The sequence below is a fragment of the Gekko japonicus genome, unplaced genomic scaffold (assembly GCF_001447785.1).
Source record: "Gekko japonicus isolate JY-2015 unplaced genomic scaffold, Gekko_japonicus_V1.1 scaffold631, whole genome shotgun sequence".
NCBI classification, from domain to species: domain Eukaryota; kingdom Metazoa; phylum Chordata; class Lepidosauria; order Squamata; family Gekkonidae; genus Gekko; species Gekko japonicus.
This window is the reverse complement of record NW_015168670.1, coordinates 465,602-489,523: the sequence shown is the minus strand read 5'-3', so window position 1 is coordinate 489,523 and position 23,922 is coordinate 465,602. Positions and strand designations below refer to the sequence as shown.

The 23,922-nt window shown below is 42.8% G+C and overlaps 1 protein-coding gene across 2 annotated transcripts in view; it reads left to right on the top strand.

The window, feature by feature from the left end:
- ZFYVE19 (zinc finger, FYVE domain containing 19) overlaps positions 1–21,798 on the top strand; it is a 26,986-nt gene extending 5,188 nt beyond the window's left edge. For both annotated transcript variants that reach the window (XM_015415337.1, XM_015415336.1), the window contains 10 exons: positions 1,264–1,385; positions 6,045–6,098; positions 6,906–7,066; positions 8,175–8,320; positions 9,571–9,679; positions 11,633–11,839; positions 12,818–12,897; positions 15,959–16,066; positions 19,663–19,817; positions 21,467–21,798. In XM_015415337.1, the coding sequence (XP_015270823.1) occupies positions 1,264–1,385; positions 6,045–6,098; positions 6,906–7,066; positions 8,175–8,320; positions 9,571–9,679; positions 11,633–11,839; positions 12,818–12,897; positions 15,959–16,066; positions 19,663–19,817; positions 21,467–21,539 (1,215 nt within the window). In that variant the 3' untranslated portion in view covers positions 21,540–21,798. The remainder of the gene's footprint in view (positions 1–1,263; positions 1,386–6,044; positions 6,099–6,905; positions 7,067–8,174; positions 8,321–9,570; positions 9,680–11,632; positions 11,840–12,817; positions 12,898–15,958; positions 16,067–19,662; positions 19,818–21,466) is intronic.
- Positions 21,799–23,922: the final 2,124 nt, after the last annotated feature.

Here is a 23,922-nt window from a genome sequence, read left to right as displayed (position 1 = left end):
AGACTGGGGTTTTTTGTACATTAAAAAATGTGTTTGGGAGCACTTGAATGCTTCTTCACTGTATATTATTGATGCAAGAAATTAATTTATACATTGCTAAATGAAGAATTACTTGGAACAGAGCTTTCAAATATGATAGGTTTTTAAGATGTTCTTTTGCATCATTTTAAAGGAAATGTAAAATCCACTTTACTCATCCATGAAGGGGTGGAGGAAAGGTAATGTTTTTCATGAGGGTCAGCAGTATGAGAGATCTAAATTGATGGGTGATTGACACATTTTTACTCCTAGGGCCAAAATTAAGGAACTTTAGGATCCCACCGTAGTCAATGGATATATTTAAATACATGCTTTAAGCTACCTTTTAAATCAATGAGATTTAAAGTGCTTAACTTTAACTGAGTCTTGCCCTTAATAATTTTATAGTATATACCCAAAATGTAATGTGCAAATAAAGAAAACATGTTTGGGATTACAAGTCACTGAAAAGTTGGGATTAGCAGCAGCTCCCTGTTGAATCTGTTGGCAAATTTAGGTTTACTGTTAAATTATGTGTGTCAGTGGCCCAAAATTAAGACTGATTTTTCTATTTACAGATTTCAATAACAAAAGCTAGTGTAATAATAATATTTTAAAAAATCTTCTCTCCTTGGGTTATTTATCTTGGCAAATATTTAATTTGCTTATATATAGTAAAGGTAAAGGTTCCCTTGCTCGAAAGCCAGTCGAATCCAACTCTAGGGTTGCGGTGCTCATCTCCGTTTCAAAGCCGAAGAGCCAGCGCTGTCCGAAGACATTTCCGTGGTCATGTGGCCGGCATGACTAAACACCAAGGCGCACGGAACGCTGTTACCTTCCCACAAAAGTGGTACCTATTGATCTACTTGCAATTTCTTGCTTTCGAACTGCTAGGTTGGCAGGATTGCTTCTATATATATGAAAACCTATATATATATTCAATGTGTGCTTATGGTGTCTTAAACCATCATTTAGTCTAACAGACTTTTGGGTACTAGAGCCTGCACAACAGATGAAATGGGCTGTGGTTAGCCTCTTAGGTGTAACCAGATCTCTGTTTAATTGTGGCTGCAGCAAACTCTAACATGACTACTCCTTTGCAATGTATGTTTAGCACATGTTGGTATGGAAGCATTTTTGTTGTGATTCGTGCGCAAAATTGACAACAGAGATATTTCAGTGTTAGTACAGCCAGCTTCTAAGGAGGCTTGCTTCCTTTGTTTCCCCCTTTTCCGCCTCTCTCAGTATGGATGCAAGAACTGTGGCCGAGCGTTCTGTTCTGGCTGCCTTGGATTCAGTGCAAATGTTCCCCGTTGTGGAAACACTCAACAGAAGGTGTGCAAGCAATGCCATAAGGAATTAACCAGGTGAGAACACAGCTGTGGTGCTGACTGGTGTGTCTGTACAAGGTTTTTTCCCTCCATTTCCTCTGTTAAGGTACAGGAACTGGCTTATGTGAATTGTCACTTGGTGCTAGCTGGATAAAAAGACACTTGTTCCTTCTGCAACTGCAAACAAACAAAAGAACAATGGTGTAATGGGAAGGGGAATACTTTACTCTGTTGTAATGCCCCTGTGTGTTTTACATAGGCTTCTTCAGGGTGTCTGTAAAAATGTAATTAAAAAAAGTTATTGTTAAAAAGCAGAATTAAGAAACTTAGGTTAAAAAAGGCAATAATCACCGAGAATGTGAAAATTACATAAATATATATCCAGAACTACAAATCCACGAACATGTTTCAGGTATTCTACAGGTGCAATAAAAGGATATTACACAGAGTATGCACGGGTGGAAACATAGCTCTTGAAATAAAAACTATAGAGATCACTCTAAAATTAAGAAAAATATACAGCTAAGCTGCAAAATTGTATAATCAAAGCAGTTCCCACAGCAGCAGAGCTTCAGAGAGAAAAGCCTGATGGTCTGGCTCAGTTTTTATATCATATGAGAGATAGCAACTGAAGGCTTTTATTCCCATGAAGGACCATCTCAAAATCTATTTTGCCTAATTTTTTCAATAACATTTTATCCTTTAGGCATTCTGATATGAAAATAGCCCACAATGTAAAGTCCATTGGACCACAGCTGTGCTCTAGAAGGTGCTGAACCAAAGGGGCACTTGTTCTTTTTAAAGATGAATATTACTTTTGGGTTCTGCAGTACATATTTTAATTTTCTCAAGGTCTTGTCAACATACAGCTTATCAAAAGGACATCTAACAAAATATACTCCCCCAGGGGTCCCCAAACTTTTTGAGCTTGTGGGCATCTTTGGAATTCTGATACAGGGTTGCTCTTTTGTTTTTTTGCTCTGTCTTTAGTATGGCCATCTTCCCCTGTACCTTCTGCATCTGTGTATTTTCTGGACAATGCTGCTGTTGTCTGGAAAGACTCTCAGATGTAGTAACTTAAACTAGGTGTCACACAGCCGGAACCTACGATCTAGTCTTCTGAGGCTCAAGTATAAATGTGGCCAACATTCTTAGCACTTAAAAGTGGCTATATTAGACTTCTAATTTAATTGTAGTTCTTAAAGTGACTGTGATCTGGTTGACAGAAACATGAACCTGGGAGTCCCAAATTGTTCACATATTGTCTCTGCTAAGGGTGATTTATGTAGCCTTGAACAAGTCAACATCCATTCCTCTTTTTTGCATCATGAAAACAATGTAACTAGCTACTGAGTAGAGCCATTAGGATGAACACAGTGTAGATGGCTAAGCACTTTGCAAACTGAAAGAGCAATATAAATAGCAGAAGGCACTGTGGACAGTGGTTATAATTTAATCCTAAGAGATGAGGCTGGCCCAGTTTTCCAAACTTGTCTGGAGGACAAGCAGCAGGGTACAGGCCTCGAAAGCAGAGAAGGTAGGTAAGAGGGAACCTTCCCTTTCCTCAGCCTCTCTTCCAACTGCCAGCCCCCTACTTGATCATTCACAGAGGCCTCCTTGCTCCCAGTTTTCCACCCATTTTAGTGAAGCACTTCAATAGTTTGCATACAGATTCTAATAATTGCCTGGCAATCAAGTTTGGTGTAGTGGTTAAAGTGCGCGGACTCTAATCTGGGAGAACCGGGTTTGATTCCCCACTCCTCCACTTGCACCTGGCTGGATGAACTTGGGCAAGCCGTAGTTCTGATAAGAGCTGTTCTTGAAAAAGAGCAGTTTCTGTCAAGAGCTCTCTCAGCCCCACCTACCTCACAGGGTGTCTGTTGTGGGGAGGGGAAGGGAAAGGAGTTTGTAAGCCGCTCTGAGACTCCCTTGGGTAGTGAAGGGCAGGGTATAAATCCAATCTCTTCCTCTTCTTCTTCATGGGTATAGTCATAATAAAACTCATATCAGTCATTTATATTATCTAGGCTTCATAGATAAGTAATTCAGAATGTTCTGGTCATTTTATATACCCACTTTGTAGTATCTTCTAATATCTTTATTGTGACATGCAATTATTCTGAAACTGCAATAATGCATTTCCTAATCAAGGTTTCCTGGCATCCTTGAATTCAGAGAATCTCAGTGGCATCCTAAGCAGAGTTATACATTTTGAATCCCACTGACTTCATTGTATTTAGAATGGTGTAACTTTGCTTGGTATGGCAGTGTAAGAATCCTCAGTCTACTGGCTGCATCCCCTGGTTGAGTGCAGGAAAGGGCTCTGGAAACGTGATGCTTCTTGTAATGTAATGCTAAGATCTAGTTCTTACAAACGGAGGAGGAGGAGGTAAACTTGTTTCTGGACAGTATATCTTCAGACTGTAAAGTGGGGGTTCGCATGGCTGAGTGCTTCACAATACCAAGAAAAATTTCCTACCTCTAGAAAGCTGGCATGTTGGGAAGAAGCCGAGGCTAGAACCCTTCTTCTGGGATGCTTCCACAAAAGGGAGTTTTATTGTCCTCATCATGTTCTCAGTGCAGTTCGCACTTGCAGTGGAGATTCCATATAGCCCAGCGTTAATCCATTCACGGTGTTTTCCCTTCCACGCCAGGCAGTACCATCATCCTCTCCCTCCATTGCTGCCTCTTCTCTGTCAGGAATCCCTGCCCACCCCCTTTTTCAAAATTTTTGGGTGCATGTGTAGTGCTGAATAGGAATTGAGCAATACCACTAGCCTTTAAAAATAAGCTTTTGCATAATTAGATAGTGCTGTTCAGGAACAACACAAAACTTAAAGCTTCCCTACTCTTGTATTTGCCTGCCTTTTGTAGCCCTGACCTGGATAGCCCAGGCTAGCCCAATCTCGTCCCGTCTCGCAATCTAAGCAGGGTCAGCCCTCGCTAGTTATTTGGATGGGAGACCAAGGAATACCAGGATTGTGATGCAACCTCTGAATGTGTCTTGCCTTGAAAACCCAACAGCACTTTTCACCAATATATTCTAGCACAACCACCACCTCCCCACAATAAATGCACTTCTTCTTAGTTTGCTACATTTCAGCACCAGGCAGGAGATGGTGGGTGATTTCCACCTCCCTTTTCAGGGGAAATTACAGCCCTGGGAAACTCATGGGGTGAACCCCCTGCCCCTTAATGAATAAGTTACCCTCTCCCAGGTTCAGGGCTGCATTTCAGTGCTGGGTAGGAGGCTCTGGGTGATTTCCCCCCACACCTTTCTGAGTTAATTACTGGCACTGGGAAACATATGTAAAATTGTGATTTTGAATTGCTGCAGTTGAATAGCAGCACTACTACAATATTACAGAGACAAAACTGTAGAAATATAATGGACTAGAAATAATGCCCGTTGCGGAAATAAATACAACGGGATCTAGAAAGAGGCTCTGGGAGAGTGCTCTGGCTTTGGGCAAACAGTGTCAGTTTCCTGTGGCGACCTCAGCAGGGTTTAATGACAGAGTCCACTGTTTTCTCCAGAGGGACTGATCTCTGCTACCTGAAGAGCATTTGTATGTTTGAGTTATCTGTAGCCCTCACCTGGAGAGTGGTAACCATTGTTACCCATTCTCCTCTCCCCTATGAGGTATGTTATGCAACTGAAAATTCCAACTGCCTTGCGGGGGGGGGAGTTTGAGGTGTGGAATGGACTGAAGTCCAATCAGCTTCCATATGCAAAAGACCAGGTTGTCGCAGCAGTTGTGGTGTGGGCGGGACCCGGGCTTTGCCTTCTGATTGGTGGCGATATATGCTGAGGTGCAGTGCCATCAGCCATACACTAAGGGAGTGCATTTTAGAATTAGAACTTTGGCACCCACTATTCAATTATATATAAGGAGAGATAGGTGGAGGATGGGAAATGTTTTTTTGTATTGAAACTGAAGGAATATGTTCCATTTGTGAATCTTTTCTTTCCAGTCCCCTATCCCTCTTTGTTCTTAGTGCTCAGATCTACACAATATAACATAGTGCAATTGTGCTGTTCTGCATTAAACATTTTTTAAAACCAGCATATTTAGAAAAGCCTAAGTATAGCCGTCTCTTCCCCTGCAGTTGTGACTTGTCAGTGAAACTGAGAGAGATTTTTAAAAGTAAAAAAATCCCAATTGTCAGGTGGAGGAAAGGGCAAGGAGACGATCCCTTTAACTGAAACCAAAAATGTGCTTCCCATTCTGGACACAACGGAAAGAATGCCCCAGCCATGTGATGCAGGGAAAAGCTTTTTTCCCCCTAGGTTTTAATAAAGCATTCCTTTTAGAGAAAGAAAAGGGCTGCCCACAGTTGGGGCATGAATGCAGGACAATGTCATGTGGAAACAGGAAAAAACAATGCACAAGTTGGGTGGCTGAAATGGGGAAAGAGCTCCATGTAAAAGCAGCCCTGGACAGCTTTCTGTGAGGAGGAAGGGGTGGGTTTGTTTGTTCGTTTTATATGATGGAGAATTCAGTCATGTAGTCCTATTACCTATAGTCTGAAGGACACAGTTAAGAAACGGTTTACCATGTGATCTATAGTTTGTGAGGACTAGACTTGTGTCAGGCTTCTCATAAGACTGAAAGCAAAGACAAGGTATTTCCTGCCACTGTAAATAAAGCATTCCATATTCTGCCCTTGTGACCTTTCTCATTTGTTTTTTAGTGGACCACCTCAGTCCAATGCAGCTAAATGGTCCCCACCAGAGAACTATAAAAAGTGAGTCCAATAACAACCTAGTTGGCTTAATTCCATATCCTGTATATGTGTGTGTATTTCTGTACATACTTTAATGTTCTGTGTCTGTTTAGATTCAGACTGAAACCAATAGTTCTGACCATTAACCCACTGTCTATAAAACTGTATATTAGTGGCAGAATTCCTAACATACTGTACAAGGAAAAGGTTCAGGTAGCTTTCCGAGTCTGATCTACAGTAGTTTTGCTTCTGAAATAGCAGTTCTCATTTCATAATGGATTAGCCATGTTTCCTGACCCCAAAACATCTTGAAGCTCAAGGAATGTTTTCCATGCTTAAAGTGCATGTCTCTTAGGCTCAGTTTCCATGTCCATTACTTGATTACTCAACATGATTCCAGCTGTATGGTTGAACTGATTTAGAAAAGATGGCCATGACGTGTGGTGATACAAACAGTCTGCTCTGGTGATCGATCTGCGATGGTTAACTCATTCCTATAAGCCCTAATTTGATGGTGCAGTCATCAAGTTATCAGGTTTTAGAAGATTGATGGGCTTCCGATCTCCTGCTCTAACACATACCACTGTGGTTTAGTGGTTAGTCTAGGCCTACGAAGATGGAAATTTAAATGCCTACTTGGCCATGAAACTCACTAGGTGACTTTGGGACAATCACACTTTCTCAGCCTAACCTTTCTGACAGGCTTTATTGTGAGGACAAAATGAGGAAGGATAGATGCACGCATACCACTCCGAGCTTCTTGGAGTAAGGATGGGATAAAAATGTGATGGAAGAACAGAAGGCTTATGCTGGTTGTTCTTCTTGCAGGCGTGTCGCTGCCCTTGAGGCCAAGCAGAACCAGCCGCAGGGTCCTCAGAAGGGCTTGGTGAAATCCCAAAGTCAAATGGACTCCAGGTATCGAGGGCTATCCAAAGAGGATCGAGCTATAGCAGAGAGACTGGAGAGGCTCAAGAAGGAATCAAAATCCAGTGAGTCTAGTTATACTTCCTTCCTGCCAGATGTTATATTGAACAGAGTTCAAAATATGAAAGTGGGCTGTTTGATGAATTCCCAACCTTGCTTCTATACCTGCAAGAGAAGGAGAAAAGTCAGTAGTAGTGGTCAGCCCCCATGTACATTCTTGAAAAAGCACGAGAACACAGAATGTGACTAGGGTTTTGGACTCCACTTTATTTCTTTGTTCAATAAGTAAATCTCAGGTGCACAAGCAAATTATAGGACAGGATTCCAGCAGGTGCTCATGCGGAACAAGGTCTCTCCCAGCACCTGCTTTGTCAGACCCTTCACCTGGAGGTCCCCCTGGGCCTTAGGCCTTCTTCTGTTGCTTCCTTTGCTGCTGCAGGAGGCTCAACTTGATCCACTTGTTTGAAGGTGCTGAAGGACCATTAACCCACTGTCACTGTGTTGTTTTTATTCTCCCTCATTCCTCTTTTTGCATGTATTTTTAAAATTACCCTTCTTTCCCTCTTCACTTGTATGTGGCTATGCCCTGCGACAGCCATTTTGTGGTTGGCCTTACCTCCCGTGGCAGCTATTTTGTGGTTGTGCCCACCAACCTGAATCAGAATTCCAAGGGTGCCCACAGGCTCAGAAAGATTAGGGATCCCTGCCCTGATTCAGGCTTGGGTATTTACCAGCTTGCATTTGGAAAACTAGCAGAAGTGTATTTTGAAGGATTATGGGAAGCATTCCTTTCCTTTCCTCTTGTTCTTAGCCTTCAGGTTGCAGAGGCTGGCTTGCTCGTTGTGTGGGCAGAGTCTGATGAAATATCTGACTCTGGATGGGAAGGGTGTTTGCAAGCTTTTTGGCAATCAGCAGAGGGAGCTTAAGCATTCTGAATAACTCTTTGTCTTGCAAACTGTTGTCCAATTCTCTGGCATTATCCAGACAGCAGAATTCAGATTTGAGAGTATGGAAAACATACAGACGTGGTCAGGGAGAGCAATGTCCTGTGCCAGTATGCCATATGGTCTTCAGTATCCTTGAGCTCTATTCCATCATGTAAGAATGAAAGCAAATAAAGATACAAAACTCATTTTCTTCATTGTTAATAAACCCATTTGCTCTTCAATGCAGAGTCCGTTCCATCGCAGTCTGAAATAGAGTCCAGGCTGGCAGCATTGAAAGATGACCCTACAAAACCCATTCCGTCCACCCAAGAGATGGAAGACCGTCTGGCAGCCTTGCAGGACAGACCACGTCCCTCCCCAGCTCCCAGGCCAGTAAGATCCCCCTCTCCTTTTGTAAATAATTACCAGATACTGTTTCCTAGTGGCAACAAAAGACTAGGGAATAGCTGTCAATTCTATTGGATCTTGTGTCGCAGCTTGCAGAAGCATCTTCCTGGCAGAGTGGAAGGCAGAGAAGGATCTTTCCGTGCCTTCCCCTGGCAGCTCACTGTTGTCTTGAAAACCCTCTCTGAGGATCGGGAGAAGCTCGCAAACTAGGCACATCATGGTATAGGGTGCTGCAGCGATAAGGTAGAAACAGGAAAAATCATCTCCTGCTTCTGTTGGCCTCAGCAGAAGAAGTGGAAAGAGGCTATTTTATCAGATTTCCATTTGTTACTTCGGTGCCATGTACCATAGTAGGTTTTGTTTGCAAGGCTCTCCCAATTATCAGAAAGCGGAGAAAGATCCGTTCTGCCCATCTTCCTTTGCAGGCTTTCCATTAGATCCAATCCCATCCTTTCAAACTTCTCTTCCTTAGAAATACCTTCATAGGTTTCTGGGTGACTTCTTCTGCTGCAGAATATATGTCATGGTGTGGATTCCTTAGTTTGATGAAAGCAACGCCTACTTTGTTTCTAGAGCAAAAAAACACCTTTGAGACTCGAGGAAAGCTATTAGTAAAACTTGTATCTTGTTTTGTGCTTTGAATAAAGACCTTACTGAGGGTAAGACAATAACCCAAGATTTAAAGATGTTGTGGTATCTCTGTATTCTGCCATGGACTCTCAGTTTAGACCTTCTTCCCCCTCCCACCTCCCCCTAAAGATTAGGCACCCACAGGCAATGTTCCCTCTAAGCTGAGTTAGTGTGAGCTAGCTCATGGTTTTTTAGCCTCCAGCTCACACATTTTTGTCTTAGCTCGGGAAGGATGGCTCCAGAGCAAACTAACTTATGCAGCAGCCAAATTGCTCACTCACAACTTTATTGCCAGTAGCTCACAAAGTAGAGTTTTTGCTCATAAGACTCCACAGCTTAGAGGGAACATTGCCCACAGGATGTTGTAGAGAATTATTGTCTTACTCTGTAAGCCAGTTTGAGGCCTCTCTAAAAACCAAACTAGATAATACTGTATCTCTGAATCTATTATGGGGGTGCGGCACCAGTTTAGAGCTCATTTTTTTAACTCTTCAAAATGCTTGGTGTTGTTCACTGTCTATTAAATGTGGCCTTAACTCTTAACTGTGACCCACTGAATGCCTTGTATTGCTCGTCTAACTCTGTATATCTCACTCTCTTGCTAGGTTTACCAGCTTTCCAATACCAGGACACAAGCTGAGCAGTCAGATGACTTGCTGAATCAGATGGCTGAGGAAGTTACTATAGATCAGAGCTCGGGTGTCCTACCTCAAGGTTCTTGTTCTGTTTTCATTCTGCCTCAGTTTCATCCTGTAATGACTTCTACAAAGCTGGAACTTCCACAAAATTTTCAGAAGAGAACTTCCTTTTTATCACACCAACCCAAAAAATGTTGTAGCAAAGTTTCAGAAAATCCTAAAGACAAGGCAGATATAATATTTAAAGAGCAGTCATAGTGATTTCTTCACTTGTGGTGTGACCTTGACTTCACAATTTGTATCACAGATGTGCATTCCGATAATTCATCCATTCATGCTTTGGTGGGGAGGGGCTGTTTATTTTTATTGTTTGCGACAAAGTGACACTTGTACATTTATAACCTTATCCCTTATATTTTTTTCCTAAAGAAACATTTTAAATATAGTTGCAGAACTCTTGTCAGGATTTAACCTAGCCGTGCATGAAGGAGTCCTTGTGCCTCTTATTGTTTCCTTATGTGAGTCAATCCTGCACTGGGGTGGAGAGACCATGGAGAAGCGGTTGTGTGACCACCAAGGGTTTGGGAAGCTTAAGGAAGTCAGCTTGAGGAAATGCAAAGAAGTTTCACAGTGAGGCAAATTTGACTTGTTGCAAGCAAGACTGGAACCACAGCAAAGTGGTTGCTGCTTCCATAGCCAGGGCAAGTAAAAAAAAAGTTTGCTGTGGAAATTAGAAAAGCTGGCTGCACGTGTCTCAGAGTGCCATCATAACATTGTAGCCAGTATTGTGCCCTGTACTTTCTTCCTTAATTCCCTTTGTAGTAAGATCAACTCAGAAGCACTTTCCTTAATTCTGTGTTAACGTCTTTTGTATACTGATCAACAGTGCTTGAATGCCCACCAGTTAAGCTCAGATCCTGTTCTCTAGTCCCAAATGAGGAATGGATTTATTCGATGATTGGTCCAACTGTTGATGAGCACATTCATGGCTGTCTGACAGGCTGTTTCAGACAGTGTTAGTATAGTGTAACTGACTGTTCCTACGGCCATGGCCACCATTTGCTCTGCCATGCCATTGGAAGGCTTTTGGAGATTTTTTAAAAAAGAAAATCAATAATTGCTATTGTTATCTAGCATTCAAACAGTGTATCGCCATGATAATTTTTTTACAAAGTCTCTAGCTCTTTCCATTGCAGTTATAAGGGGAGAGGTGCAGGTATCACATTTCTCCTTATAACTCTGCAGTGGAAGGGGTTAGGGACTTTTCTTTTTTAAAAAAGGGAAACTTGAACTTCAGCAATCATGACAATACATTGTTAGAACACTATATCAGTAGAATACAATAGTAATTTTTTTTGCCATCAAGTTGCAGCCAATTTATGGTGACCCTGTGGGGTTTTCAAGGCAAGAGATGTTTAGAGGTAGTTTTGCCATTGCCTTCTTCTATGTAATAACCCTGCTATGTCTTGGTGGTTTCCCATCCAAATACTAACCAGGTCCAACCCTGCTTAGCTTCCAAGATCTGAAGCACAAGAATAATGACTGATTCAAAAAACCTCCAAAATCCTTCCAGTGGCATGCCAGGTAAAAAACACAGGGAAAACTGTGGCTTAGAGTGGATGCAGCCCTAGGTTATATAAATCAGTTTGTCTAAGTAGTCTTTAGTTAACAACTGCCAGTCTGCTTGGATTGGTAACACTTTGCACAAATGCAGTTTTGGAGAAAAAACAAAATAGTGCATCCCTGTTTGGCAGGCATTTGAGTTGTTCACTGTTAGCTGATCAGACCAAGTGATTGGCTCACATCATGTCATTTGAAGATAGACGTTGGACTGTTAAACATGTTCTACACAAAATTTGCAACATCCCTAGTGCTGATACACATTCTGGTAGATCTGTCTCATCCTTGATGGACTAGCAGGTGAATGTGTAAGACTACTTGCACTGAAATTTTAGGGGATATTTACATTGTATCTGTGATGTGTCTTTATCGTGCATGTGTGAACTCACCCTAAATCTTTGCTCTCCAGAAATCAACACACAGACTTTGAATGACTTAAATCGAACTGATGAAATCACCAGCATTGCTGATCTGGATCCCAAACATTTGGAAGAGGAGAAGAATAGACTTCTGACGGAGGCTGCTGTGGAGCTGAGGGAGGAGAACACCAGGGAGGAGAAGATTCTAGAAGTGGCCAAGCGATTGGCCATGCTCAAAGGCCAAGACCCTGAGCAAGGTACACAAGACTGTTCTGAGGAACAGAGGCTTATTTCTTTGGAAGAAGTTAATCTTTATTTAATGACTAATGGGAATTAGTCCAAGATGCAAAACCAGAACATACTGTTTCCTGTTCCCAGGATTGTGGTTATTTAGAAGCAAATAATAAAAATGAGTGGATTGCTCAAGGCACATTGGTAACAAGAACTCTTATTATTTTCACAAACGAAGCCATGAAGATACTATTCTTTTTTTCTAGCCTCAAGACAAATTCAAGACATGCTTTTGTCTTCTGTTATTTTTCAATCCTCTTCTTTCTGCCCCAGATACTCTTTTTCTCTAAAATATTTAGAACATCCCTTCAAGAAAACGCATGTGTTTTGTTTAAGTTTTTCACAGTATGGAGATAAAACATTTGTCAGCCACTAAATGTTAGTGTGTCAGGCTGCAAGTTAAAGGCACACCTGTAGTAACCTCTTGAAAAATTGGCAACTCTGGTGCCAACAGCAGGCCTTGCCTACACCGACAGTGGGAAAGTCAGATTCTATTTATTTATTTAGATTTCTTGGCCACCCTTCCCTACAAGCAGGGCTCAGGGCGGCTTACAACAAAACAGAGGCAATAAATAGTACAAGTTAAAAGTCCAATTTAAAATACCTATAACATATCAACAACTAAAACAATGCACTTCCCAAGATAGTGAAATAATTTTTTTCCCAGAGGCCACCTTGGGGGAGGGGTTGCAGAGGGTGGGAGGGTAATGAGAGTGCCAGATTTCACGCTGTCCCGTTGCTGTCCTCAGTCAAATGCTTGACACATCAGCAAGGACTAGAAAAAGACGATCTGGTATAAACACTGCTCAGCCCCCTGTAGATAGAGTGCTTAAGTGGAGGCACACACAGTGTCTCTGAAAACATGAAATGACGAGAGGCTGATTATATACATATACATACTTTTTTCCCATTGAATTGTCAATTTCACAATCTTTCTTTTACAGTTACTCTGGATGACTACAAACTCCCCAACAGCGATGAAGAAATGGAAGAGGAGGAGGCCATTCAAAGAGTTTTGAAACAGGTCTAAAGTAGTTGCCAGGCATTACTTTTGTGGTATTGTTGCTGTTGATTCCTCTCTAATGCAGTTGGTTATAACCAGAAAGCAAGGGTTTAATCCTGTCCAGGTTAGCCTTATGATAACTCTGTCCGTGGAGCATACTCTCAAAGATTTCCCCAGACTGATTCATATGTCCTGTAGGTTTTTAAAATTTATTTTTGCTTGACAGAAGGAAGGAGAAAACTCTTAAAAGACTGTCGATGCTGTAGTGTTCATTGGCACTTTTTGTAATACTGCTCAGTGGTCGCCCAAATTCCTCTCTGTCCTTAATTCTTCTGCTTGCCTGATCCTGTTCACCATTCCCAACATGTTTGGCACTTGTCATTTATCATGCAATTTAAGCTGCTACTTCTCAGTTTCAGACATCTTCATGGCCCTTGTTCATCTTCGTTCAGCTTCTCCTTATGTTCCTTCTTGTATTCTCTAGTAATCTGTGGGCCAAGAATCAGAGGATGTTCCCCACCCTACCCTACCCTCCATCCTGGAGCAATTTCTGATCCCAGGAAAGACTGTTCCTAGGATTGAAGGACTTGTGTGTACTAATAGTAGCACTGGTTGGACACATGTAACGGGGAGGGGGTGAAATTGCTCCTTTCTTTCTCTTCTGGGAGTGGAGCTCTACTGACACAAGGAGGGGAAAATAAACCAGACTGATGTTGCTATTAGTACACCTAAGTCCCTCAATCCTAGGATTAAAATTTCCTGTGATCAGAAAAGGCTCTAGCAGGTAGGAGAGGCATGGAAGTTCCTCCCTTCAGACATTTACCTGGCAACATGTCCTGTGTTCATCCTTTTTAAAAAAAACCCAAGCTAAACTCCTCTCCCTTGCATTAGCACCTTGATTTTTAATTTTTCATCTTCTTTTCCTGCCATCTGTTGATTATCTTGCTTCCTGAATTGAACACCAAAGTGTTTGTTAATCTTATTTCCCCCCTCCTATTTCTCTTTTTTTCTGTCTCATGACCTTAGAGCTGTGATCCCAAATGTGGTACCTGCGAGCACTGTGATGTCCCTCAATGTGTTTCCTGGTGCCCACTTGCTTCTTCCCCAAAGCAAAGAGCCAGTCCTGCCTTTCTTCTACCTCAGGGGAGAAGGAGGACCCCAGAAAGCATAATCACTGGGCCTGGAGGGAGTATCCATTATGATGGCATGAAATTTCCCCAAAAATTGTAATTGCCCCCTATGACAGCCATTTTATGATGGGTCCAGCCTTCCATGACTGCCATTTTGTGAATTCCAGAAGTGCCCACCATCTTAACAAGGTTGAGGACACTTGCCTTAGAGTATAATCTTGCAGTCATGGCCTTGTCAGAACCTAGCAAATTTGGGAAGGAGACAGATAAAGGTGAGGCAGAGGTAAAGCCAGTATAAGCCTGCAGTCCTCTCACAGCCCCACCATAGAGCAATCTTGGAGCAGAACTTTTTTAGGGTCTGAAGAAATATTATTTTGACCTGTTGCTGTTGGGGGGGGGGGGGGCTATACTTGTTTAGTTTTGCAGGTCTGGCTGGTTTACTTGTAATTACCTCCTTTGGCTTGAATTTGGTGAAGATGCACAGGCTGAATTTCTGGTAGATGTTTCTCACATCTAAGGTTCAGATCAAGATGGATAGCCATGTTAGCCTGTCTGTAGCAGCAGAAAAGAATAAGAGTCCAGTAGCACCAGTCCAGTAGCACCTGTGGCAGGGTATGAGCTTTTGTGAGTCACTACTTACTTCTTCAGGTGCTACTGGACTCTTGCTCTTTTCTGCATCTAAGGTTCAGGGCTCCCTGTCGACTCAACTTGACAATTATTGGTTGTAGCTGATACATAACACTTAGTACATACTACCTACGATACCAGTCATAGATGATGGCCAGATGGAGCCTCCACAAGGAACAGGGAGTTAAGGAGAATAAACAGATAATAGTCCATTCCCCCTCATGCTACATTATAATAACAACAGGTGGCTGATCTTTGGGACTACAGATGACCACTCTCAGCAATATAGCATGACACTGTATTTTTCTTTTGCAAATGGAGGTTGGAGCCAGATGAGCAGGAAGTTGCTCTCTGGAGGGTGGAAACTTCTTACAGTTTTTATTAAAACCTTTACATTCGGCTTTCCCCTCCTCCGTCCAAGAGGAGCCTGAGGGGGATGTGTGCTTTGTGCCGTCCAGGCTACTACGAGCTTTTGAGGCTTGACCAGGCCAATTTCCCATCCTACCTTTCCTTTTGTTTCTTTAGCCCAGCTGCCCCAAAGCTCCATTTTTCATGGAAGGCAATGTGTATGCTGGGTCTTAATCAGGTTGAAGGTTATGTGGGGTGGGGAGATTTTCATTGGAAAAGTAATACTGTTCTGTATACCTAGGAAATGTACACCACCAGCCCAAGTACGCAGGAACCTTTACCTTGTCTATGGGTGGTGCCACTGTTAGGGTCAGGACCATTTGACATTTGGTACTAGAAGAAGTAGTGATGATTATGTCATATGGGACAGGAAGTGCTGATCAGCCAGCATGGCAGATATTTAGAAGAAATATTGTCAGTAAATTTGGAAAACATAAGCAAAATGTGTAGAAATGTGTAGAATTGGATTTCCTGAGAATACAAGTTTTTTTAAAGCTTCACATATAGATATCAAACTAAGTCCCCCAACAATAAATGATTCTTGCTGCTAATCACTTCTCTCATACTAGAACATTTAGGTGTCTGACTCAAAACATTGAATGGTAAAGGCAATGTATGCTTTGCACAACCAGCCTGGCCTGATTAAGACTGATGGCTTCATTATCTATCAATGGCCTTATCTATCTTGAAACGAATAGAAGCATCAAATAACCTCCACTGCAAGTGTTTACATTATCTTTGGTGACTTTTGGGAATATATGAAAAACATGAATTCTTGCCAGCTAAAAGTTTAGCTAGTTGCAAGTCTGTTTATTAAACAAAAGATTAAGGGAGTAGAAGAAAGTGATTTTTGAAGAGGGACTTTTATATGAAGAAAAAGTCTTCTGTTTCCAAAGCTCTTTCTTATTTACCATCAGCTTACTGAGGAGGCAGCTCTGGATGAAGCAAGTGGTTTCAATATTACCCCAGATCGATCCACCCAGCCAGAAACTGCACAGCAGAAAACAATCAAGAAACCCAAGCAGGTGAGCAGCTAGTCAAATCCTCTGTGTGCTTCCCTTACATCTGTATGTTACTTTGAGATTAGCTAAGTACATGAAGAAGAAGGGGGAAAGGGATTTATACCCCGTCCTTCACCCCCTGAAGGAGTTTCAGAGCAGCTCACAATCTCCTTTCCCTTCCCCTCCTCACAACAGACACCCTGTGAGATAAGTGGGGCTGACAGAGCTCTCTCGAGAACTGCCCTTGAGAGAATAGCTCTGAAACAACTTGTAACTGACCGGAGGTCACACCAGCAGCTGCATGTGGAGGAGTGGGGAATCAAACCCGGTTCTCCCAGATTAGAAGAAGAAGAGATTGGATTTATACCCCGCCCTTCACTACCCGAAGGAGTCTCAGAGCGGCTTACAAACTCCTTTCCCTTCCCCTCCCCACAACAGACACCCTGTGAGGTGGGTGGGGCTGAGAGAACTCTGACACAAACTGCTCTTTTTCAAGGACAGCTGTGCCAGAGCTTGTGACTGACCCAAGGTCACATCAGCAGGTGCAAGTGGAGGAGTGGGGAATCAAACCCGGTTCTCCCAGATTAGACTCCACACACTTAACCACTACACCAGACTGACTCTCTAAGCACTATCCCAGTGATCTTCAGTGCTGCACCCATGAGTACCATAGCGCCTGCCAGTAAGGTTCCTGGTGGCCATTTGCTTCTTCAATAAAGTACCTCTCCCCAAAAGTGAAAACCCAGTCTTGGATTTTGTCCACTTCACTGAAGCAGGAGGTGCTTCTGAAGAACCCAGAAGTTCAGAAATGGCTGCCTGCATTGTACAGGGATGGTTGGCTTGCAGCCTCTTAACACTTTGTGATTGTCCCTCTCACCCCATGGCAGCTATTATGTGTTGGTGCCCCCTCCTCATTCTCAAAATTGCAAAATTACCTGCAGGCTGAACAAGACTGGGGACCCTTGCATTATTCCATCGTATCTGTTGCCCCTGCATTCCAAACTGCAGCGAGTTCAAAAACAAATCTGTTGATCTAACTGTTCGGCTGAGGGCCAAACTACATATCGAACAGGAGATGTCTGATGTGGAGGGGAGTGTGGGATTGAGAGAGAGATTACACCTTGCCTTCTGCTGTTTTCCTGATCAGAATAGTTCCTGTGAAGCTGCTGTTAGCTGTACTGGTGCAAAAAAAAAAAAAAAAGACAACTACAATATTGCCATCTGTTTGTCTTACCTCCACCCACAGAAACTTGCCGTTCATGGAGGATTGCCTTCCACTCCTTCAACCTTTTATAACTTGTCCCTTGGAAGCATCAGCAGAGTTAATTAGGGTTGTCTAGCAACTCCCAGAACGGTCACCAAGAGGTCACTGGCATTTAAAGAAGCACACACTGCTTCTATTGTTTTAGGAATTTCAAACCTTTTATTTTTAGACTTTTTACATTTCAAATTTTGCTGCAAACCTGGGGCATTCCAGGCTTGTAGAAAAATACTCCCCATGTGTATAACTCTCACAGCAGCCCAGTAAGGTATTCAAGGCATAACTGTGAGGGGAAAAGAGTGGATACCTAGTTAGTTCATAGCTGAATTGATAATTGAACCAAGGAATTCCTGGTTGACATTTTTAATTACTATGTTATACCAGATTTGTAAACTTTAATGTGCGCTACATGTTTGTCTTCAGAGGACAGAATTTTTATACCCTAAATAGTGCCTTCTCCCTCTCTTTTGGCTTCCAATGAATTCCAAGTATCTGTCACGTCAGTATCTGTCCTCTTACCACCCCATGGCTTCCTGCCCCAGTAGCAGATAAAAATGCATATCCCAAAATTTTGCAAAATAACCTGATAAGAATGTGAAAGGAGTAACTATGTAGTGTTTGTATAAAAGTTGTCCAAGTATGTAAAAATACAGAACTTGGTGTGGGAGTTATAAGATAACTGGACTGTGAGTGACTAGAGATGGGCATGGACTGGACATAAGTTTTCCATGAACTGGGGCCCAGTTCATGGTCCATGGTCCGTGCCCTCCCGCCGACATGGACCTCCCACAACCCTCCCAAGAGGTTTGTAGGGTCCGTGTTGGCAGGGCTTGCAAAAGCCATTTTTTAAAAAGAAGTCTTTTATTTTTTAAATAACAATTACAACTACAATAACGTCTACAAAGAAAACAGTGGTAATAAATTGAAGTACAATTACAATGAACGATCAAATAGGTAGATTATACATAATAGCTTTTACCAACAAATAGAAATGCGTAATGATTAGACAATCAGTAGAACACAAAGTCCATATATTTCTTTAGTATAGACCAAGTCTTATTCGGAGATGTATTAATATATTCAAAGAAAGGAAACCAATTTCTCTAAAAAATTTAGAAGGGTTTTGAGTTCTGTGAAATGACAACATCTGAAGTGCTAATTTATCTGAGACTGCTAAGTCCCACACTTTCATAAACCATTAGTTCAGAGAAGGAGATTTTTTCGATTTCCATCTTTGAGCTATTAACAAAAGCCATTTAAATGAAATGTGTTGCCTTTAAATGGCTTTTGCAAAGCCTCAGGACGCACAATTGAAGGCCGAGCAGCAACTTCACCCAGTGACTTCACCCACTTGGCAACTGCTTGTCAGTTTCCAAAAAAAAGGTCTGGTCAGTTTCAACATCAGTTTCCCCCCTTTGCCTGTGTCCCTTTCTGTTCCCTTTCATTCAACGAACTATCGCTAAAATGTATGTGCAAAACCCTAACCAGGAAGACACTTGCTGGATGCTACTATGCAGCTGTGATAGGGCAATTGTATAATTTAAAAAACCCCAACACTTTGGACGCCACTCCCCAGACCTCACAATTGACATTCCACCCTGATTTAGAAAAGTGTGGTTTTTAAAATTGTAGCTGCAGAATAAATACACCGGAGGAAAAAGAATGGCGCATAAAGGAGGGGTACAGAATACGAAGTCAAGATTAAAGGCTTACTGCTCTGAAAATCTGCAGTAAGATGTGCTTGCACAAGGGGCTTCAGTCATGGTACCAAAGCTTTGGAGCTCCCTCCCCTGGGAGATTTGTCTGTCCTTCTATCCATGTCTTTGGCCAGCATGCCCCCAATAATGATTACTAGCCCTCTTTCCTGGCCCTGTTTATGTGTTTTTATTGAATTATTTTATAATTTAAAATATTGTTGTTAATTGTTCAGATGTTTTAATGCTTTTATGTGTGGCACCATAGGGACCCTGATATAAACAATAAAAGCAGTTCAACAAAACACAACGCATAGACACATACACAAGAACACATAAAGGATGAGAGTTCCATAGGCTTGCTTAGGGAAGGCCAAAGAAAATGGAGAAGTCTTCACCCACTGGGAGAAGAGAGTAATAGAGGGGAGATAATACATCTCCCTGGGGAGGAAACACCATAATTTCAGTGTCACAGCTGACAAGGCCCATTCTCAGGTTGCCATCCATCCAACCTCGGGTGGCAGAGTTATCTGAAGCAGGGCCTCCAATCACCATGGTGATCAGATAGGTTCATAGCCATGCTTGTTTCACACAGCTTCTCTTTGAGGCAGGAAGGTGCTCCTCTTTGTGCATGATCTTCTTGTATCTGTCTCCCCTACCATTAGGCACAAGCTTCAACATCTACTAAAGCCCCCATCTTGCCTGCTAAAGCAGTAGACAGTGATGAAGAAGAGTTACCCTGGTGCTGCATCTGCAATGCAGATGCCACCCTGCGCTGCCATGGCTGCGATGATGACCTCTATTGCCAGCGATGCTTCCGGTAAGTGCAATAAAACCCAGCTTTACTTGCTGTAAATTTACGGTGAGCTTCTGCTGAAGTTGTAGGAAGAAGAGTTGGAAGTAGTCATGATTGGTAAGGATGCCACTGAGGAACGTGTCTAGCATCATTTGTATAACATGACTGCAACAAGCATGATTTGCTTTGGGTATGAATTTATATCTCTCACTTCTTTTTAAAAAAATCTTAAAGAATCTGATTTCTCAGAAATGGACCTAATGATGTGTATATATAGTAGTGGAGCTACTTCCAGACAGCAGCATGGAAACATGCCCTTACCACAGCAGTAGCAAGTGGCACAGGAATAGGTGGGAAAGGCAGCCACACACCCCATTCCCATGCCACTTACTCTGCAGCCACCCCTCCACCCTGTCACACCTGCACATTGTGCAGGGTCCCTCTACAGCCTAGAAGAAGAAGAAGAGATTGGATTTATACCCCGCCCTTCACTACCCAAAGGTATCTCAGAGCGGCTTACAAACTCCTTTCCCTTCCCCTCCCCAAAATAGACACCCTGTGGGGTGGGTGGGGCTGAGAGAACTCTGACACAAACTGCTCTTTTTCAAGGACAGCTGTGCCAGAGCTTGTGACTGACCCAAGGTCACATCAGCAGGTGCAAGTGGAGGAGTGGGGAATCAAACCCAGTTCTCCCAGATTAGAGTCCGCACACTTAACCACTACACCAAACCTACAACACCCCTTTCCCACCCTTTAAAGGGCTCTTATTTTCTTTTCTCCCACTATGCTGTGTTGCTATAGCATTCATTCCACCTTCACAATAGCATAACTAAACACTAAGTTTTCTTCCTGTTTTCAGCCATTTAGAGGCTGTGTACAGCTTTGTGGGAGAAAAAAGCCCTTTGAAGGTCTGTAAGGGAGGATAAATGTGGTGCTTATTTCTGCCATTTTGACGGTGATCTTAGCTCTACCACCTCTCCTGTCATGGCTACAGGGTTGAGCGCCACCTGCAGCCACCCAGCTGTTTCTGTTTTACTTCAGAGAAAATAAAGTTGATGTTTTCTTTGGGGTGAAGGGGGAAGGAAACAGGAGTCAGATGAGTTGTCTGTATGCTCCCCTTTACTGCAGGGGCTTCCTGCTGTCCGGGGGGGGGAGCCTTTGTGGAAGCAGCTTTGATGCAGCATTGGAATGACAAAAAGATTAGAGCCCCACCTGTAAAGAAGAAACAATATTGGATGTAATTCAATGGGAAGTTCTCCTGTGCGCACCCTATTGATATGGGTAGAAGCCATGGGGTACATATATGCAGTTTCTGTACATTTCCTTGGGGCTTGCTTAGGAGGAGATTGTACCTTTGATGATGCCACTCCTTCCTGCAGCTGCACAATCCAGCTGTGATGGCATCCTGACCAGTGCTACATTTTCTCAGAGCTGGACACAAAAGAGCTGAAGCCCCTCCTGTTTGTCAGCTGCACCCATCAGAGTAAAACTTCTTTAATTATTCAAGGTTTGTGAGACCTTGTGTTTCAGGTGGACTAAGAGCTTATAGTTCCTTTGCAACATGCTTTTTGGGCTTTGGCTGAGTGAGTACCCCTGCAGCTGTTGTGGGCTGTTCTGACTGCCCTGGTCTCCTTTCACTAAAGAAGGGTCTCCACTTCCTGTTTGCCTTTCAGGGAAGGCCATGATGAGTTTGATCAGAAGGAGCACCGAACTTCGAGCTATCGCCCTCCTCAGAAGAAAAAATGACACTATAGATGGTGAGAAGAGAAAGGGATGTAAAAAGGGGTGGAGGAAGAATTGCTGCTGAAGTGGAAGATGGGTGGCCATTGTGGACTCCACTGTCAGCTCACTGGACAATGCAATGCTGAGAAGTCTGGAGTGAAAGCATGTGTCCCTGATGAACTCAAGGGTGCCACTGCCGAGCTTAATGGTACACAACATCTGTCCATGGGTAGCTTTGTGAGTGAGCCAGTGATGCTATGGAGGTGAAGAATATCACGCTTTAACATCCACAAAGTGACTCCATAACTGGATGAGGTTTACAACAAGAATGTTGTATAGGTAATAAATTATATACAAGTAAAAAGTGTGATGAATTTTCTTTTGCTAACAGATAAGTCACTGTAGTATCCTAGAATCTGAGAATTTAATACCATTCCACTCATCTCAAGTGCAATCCTAGACAGAGTTATGCCTTCTCAGCCCACTGATGCTGAACTGCAGGCTGTGGAAGGTCAGTAGTTCAGCAGTTTCAGACCCGAGTTGCCGCATGTTCCAAAAACGTCAGAACAGGATCTCCATAATGCCTTTTATTAGAACCAACTACATGACACAGAACAGTGTATAAACTTTCAAGTTCACTAGAATGCTTCTTCAGGCTGAGTGTTATTTAAAAAAACAGAAAAATGTAATTGAACTACAAAATGTCTACTTGTGGTGTCTGATCATGTACTGTCAGATCACAAGGTAAGTCCAGTGTTTAGGTTGCAGGTATAACCATTTTTGCTACTATTTTTGGAGTTGAGACTTCTAGACTCTTCCTCTCTGTTTTAGGCCTGTCTGCTCCAGAATGACAATCTGTGTGACACCACATATTCTTTTGTGGTTGTTTCTATAACCTGTTTTTCAGGTGTTGTGTTTTTTTAAAACTATTTTGGGCCTTGCCTCTTGGCTAAAAGCTTTTGTTGGTCAGTTTTTTAGTGTAGTCTCATTTTGGAATGTATGCTGATAAGGAAGAGGAGGAGATGAATTAGCAGAGTTTCAGAGCTCTCAACTCAGAACTCGGAGACAGGATTTATTAACAAGGTCTTGAGGGTCCAAAAATACACACAGTACTAAAATATGCCACCTTGAACTACAAGGAAAAGGTGTCCTGTCCAGCGTGAGCTGTGGCTAAGCCAGCGCTTTCTAGGTGTGAGCCAACACACGACCACTGAAGAAAGCTTAAATCATCTTTATTAAACTTCACACACATTCAGAAGATCATTTACTCACAATCCTTCAGATAGCTGGGTGGAAAGTTACATCTTGTGATCTAGGTTAGTTCAATAGCCGCAGTGAGAAAGAGATGGGCTTCCCCTCTCCTTGCCGTAAGGGTTGATGAACAAAGAAAACGGAAAAGAACAATACAACTCCTATCTTTGCGCCTCTGAGCTCAGGAAATTACTCTTGATGAGCCAGTCAGAGTGAAGCTTCTGGGACCCCTAACTGTGAACTCCAATTCCCAGGTGCACAAGTCTTAAAGATACCGAGCAGTTTTACTAAACTACAGATAACGCTGACTGGGGGCAACATAAAAGGTGTTGTGTGCACCATGGCACCCATGGGTGCCATGTTGAGGATCCCTGCATTACAGCCCTGAAGCCTCAGCCGTTGCAACAAGTTGTGACTACAGGACTTTTTAAGAATTGAAATTAAGCCTTCTTCTACATCAAGCAACCCTTTTTGTTCAGTCGCACAGTCGAGTCTGACTCTTCACGACCCCATGGACCAGATCACGCCAGGCCCTCCTGTCTTCCGCCATCCTCTGAAGTTTGCTCAATTTCATGTTCATTGCATCGATGACACTGTCTAACCATCTCATCCTTTGCCGTCCCCGTCTTCTTTGACCTTCAATCTTTCCCAGCATCAGGGTCTTCTCCAGTGAGTGCTCCCTTCTCATTTGGTGGCCAAAGTATTTGAGCTTCAGTTTCATTATCTGGCCTTCCAGGGAACAGTCAGGGTTGATTTCTTTTAGGATTGACTGATTTGATCTTCTTGCAGTCCAAGGGACTCTCAAGAGTCTTCTCCAGCACCATAGTTCAAAAGAATCTATTCTTCGGCGCTCGGCCTTCCTTATAGTCCAACTCTCGCAGCCATGCATGACTACTGGGAATGCCATTGCTTTGACCATGCAGACTTTTGTTGGCAGGGTGATGTCTCTACTTTTTATCATGCTGTTGAGGTTCACCATCGCTTTCCTCCCAAGGAGCAGGCGTCTTTGAATTTCATGGCTGCTGTCACAGTCTGCGGTGATCTGGGATCCCAGGAACGTGAAGTCTGTCACTACTTCCACGACTTCCCCTTCTATATGCCAAGGAGTGATAGGGCCGGATGCCGTTGATCTTAGTTTTTTTGATGTTGAGCTTCA